Below are 1,533 nucleotides of genomic sequence, written 5' to 3' on the forward strand. Positions count from 1 at the left end.
TCACTGAAGTGGGACCTTTGTGCTTACTAATTTCTGGAAAGCATCCTTCACATCCTTGTTTCTCAGGCTGTAGATCAGTGGATTCAGCATGGGGTTGACAACAGTGTAAAAGACAGAGGCCACTTTGACGACTTGCCTAGAGTTTTTGGAGTTAGGTACACAGTAGAGGGAAAGTATGGTTCCATGAAAAATGGTGATGGCAGTCAGATGGGAGGCACAGGTAGAGAAGGCTTTGCGACGTCCACTAGCAGATTTGATTTTTAATACCGTCACGAAAATAAACACATAAGAAGTGAGAATGATCAGGAGTGTACTCACTTCATTGAAGGTTGCAAAACAAAAGAGTAGCAGGCTGGGAGTGTGTATATCAGAACTAGAGACAGCAATGAGGGCAGTATATTCACAGAAGAAATGGTTGATCACATTAAATCTTGAAAACTTTAGCTGCAGAGCATAGCAGAGGAGAATCAATGTGGCAAGGGTGCTCCAGATATATGACCCAGTCACAAGAAGGATGCACAGCCTCTGTGACATGGCCACAGTATACAACAAGGGATTACAGATGGCCACAAAGCGATCATAAGCCATGACTGCTAGCAAGTAGGACTCGGCCACCACAGCCACACAGGACAGGAAGTACTGCAACATGCAGCTGAAGTAAAGAATAGTTTTATCAGCAAGGACAAGGTTCTCAAGAAGCTTAGGTGTGATGATGGTTGAGTAGCAGAAGTCAACAAAGGAAAGGTGGCTAAGGAAGAAGTACATAGGAGTGTGGAACTTAGGGTCGATATTGATGAGCACTATCATCCCAAGGTTTCCCACTACAGTAACGATGTACATGAAGAGAAAGATTAGGAAAAGTGGGATCTGAAGCTCAGGATAGTCTGTGAAGCCCAAAAGGGAGAAGATAATCTCCACACTCACGTTTCTTTCCATTGGCACCATAATGCCTATCAGTAGACAGCTGAGGCTGAAGACCATCCTGTTTAATAGAAATTTGTTTAAGAAATGTCAAGTATTTTTCAATGAACAACACAAAATGCCATTCTAGTTTGATTATTTTAACAAATTTAACTACTGAGGCTTTTTACTTTTTAGTTTTAAGACAGAGAAGATTAGAGAAAACTAAGAAAAAAGATGTAAACAGTGCCATATTTGCTTTATAATACGATGCCTAGCAGACTTAGAAGATTTGTGCTTTGTTTGTTAGTCGTTGCCAAAGGCTGAAGCAAATAAAAAAGATATGTGTATGTAGTTTTCTCCTAAACAATATTTTCTCTGTATTAATTATTTAAAAGAAAGAAAAATCAAAGGACATTTTAGTACAATATCAGGAATAGTATTTTTTCAAGTAGCAAAAACATCTGAATAAACTTACTGTTTACACAGAGAGTCACCATTCTTCTGGTACTCTGTGAATTGAGAATGACAGGAAGTGAAGATCTTTTATGCTAAATTGATATGTCTGGGGATTCAAACTCTAGGGAAAATTCAGGAAAATATTCTTAACAGGCCTCAGAGCAGATAATTAAA

The 1,533-nt window shown here is 38.9% G+C and overlaps 1 protein-coding gene across 1 annotated transcript; it reads right to left on the reverse strand.

Moving 5' to 3' along the window:
- LOC127684329 (olfactory receptor 5D14-like) lies at positions 1-945 on the reverse strand. The gene has a single exon (XM_052181276.1). It carries the CDS (start codon positions 943-945, stop codon positions 1-3), a length of 945 nt encoding a protein of 314 aa, XP_052037236.1.
- Between the last annotated feature and the right edge of the window lie 588 nt (positions 946-1,533).

The sequence above is a fragment of the Apodemus sylvaticus genome, chromosome 5 (assembly GCF_947179515.1).
Source record: "Apodemus sylvaticus chromosome 5, mApoSyl1.1, whole genome shotgun sequence".
NCBI classification, from domain to species: domain Eukaryota; kingdom Metazoa; phylum Chordata; class Mammalia; order Rodentia; family Muridae; genus Apodemus; species Apodemus sylvaticus.

Bases quoted from the DNA above. Each gene is read 5' to 3' on its own strand.
- LOC127684329 (XM_052181276.1), bottom strand. From the start codon at position 945: ATGGTGCCAATGGAAAGAAACGTGAGTGTGGAGATTATCTTCTCCCTT.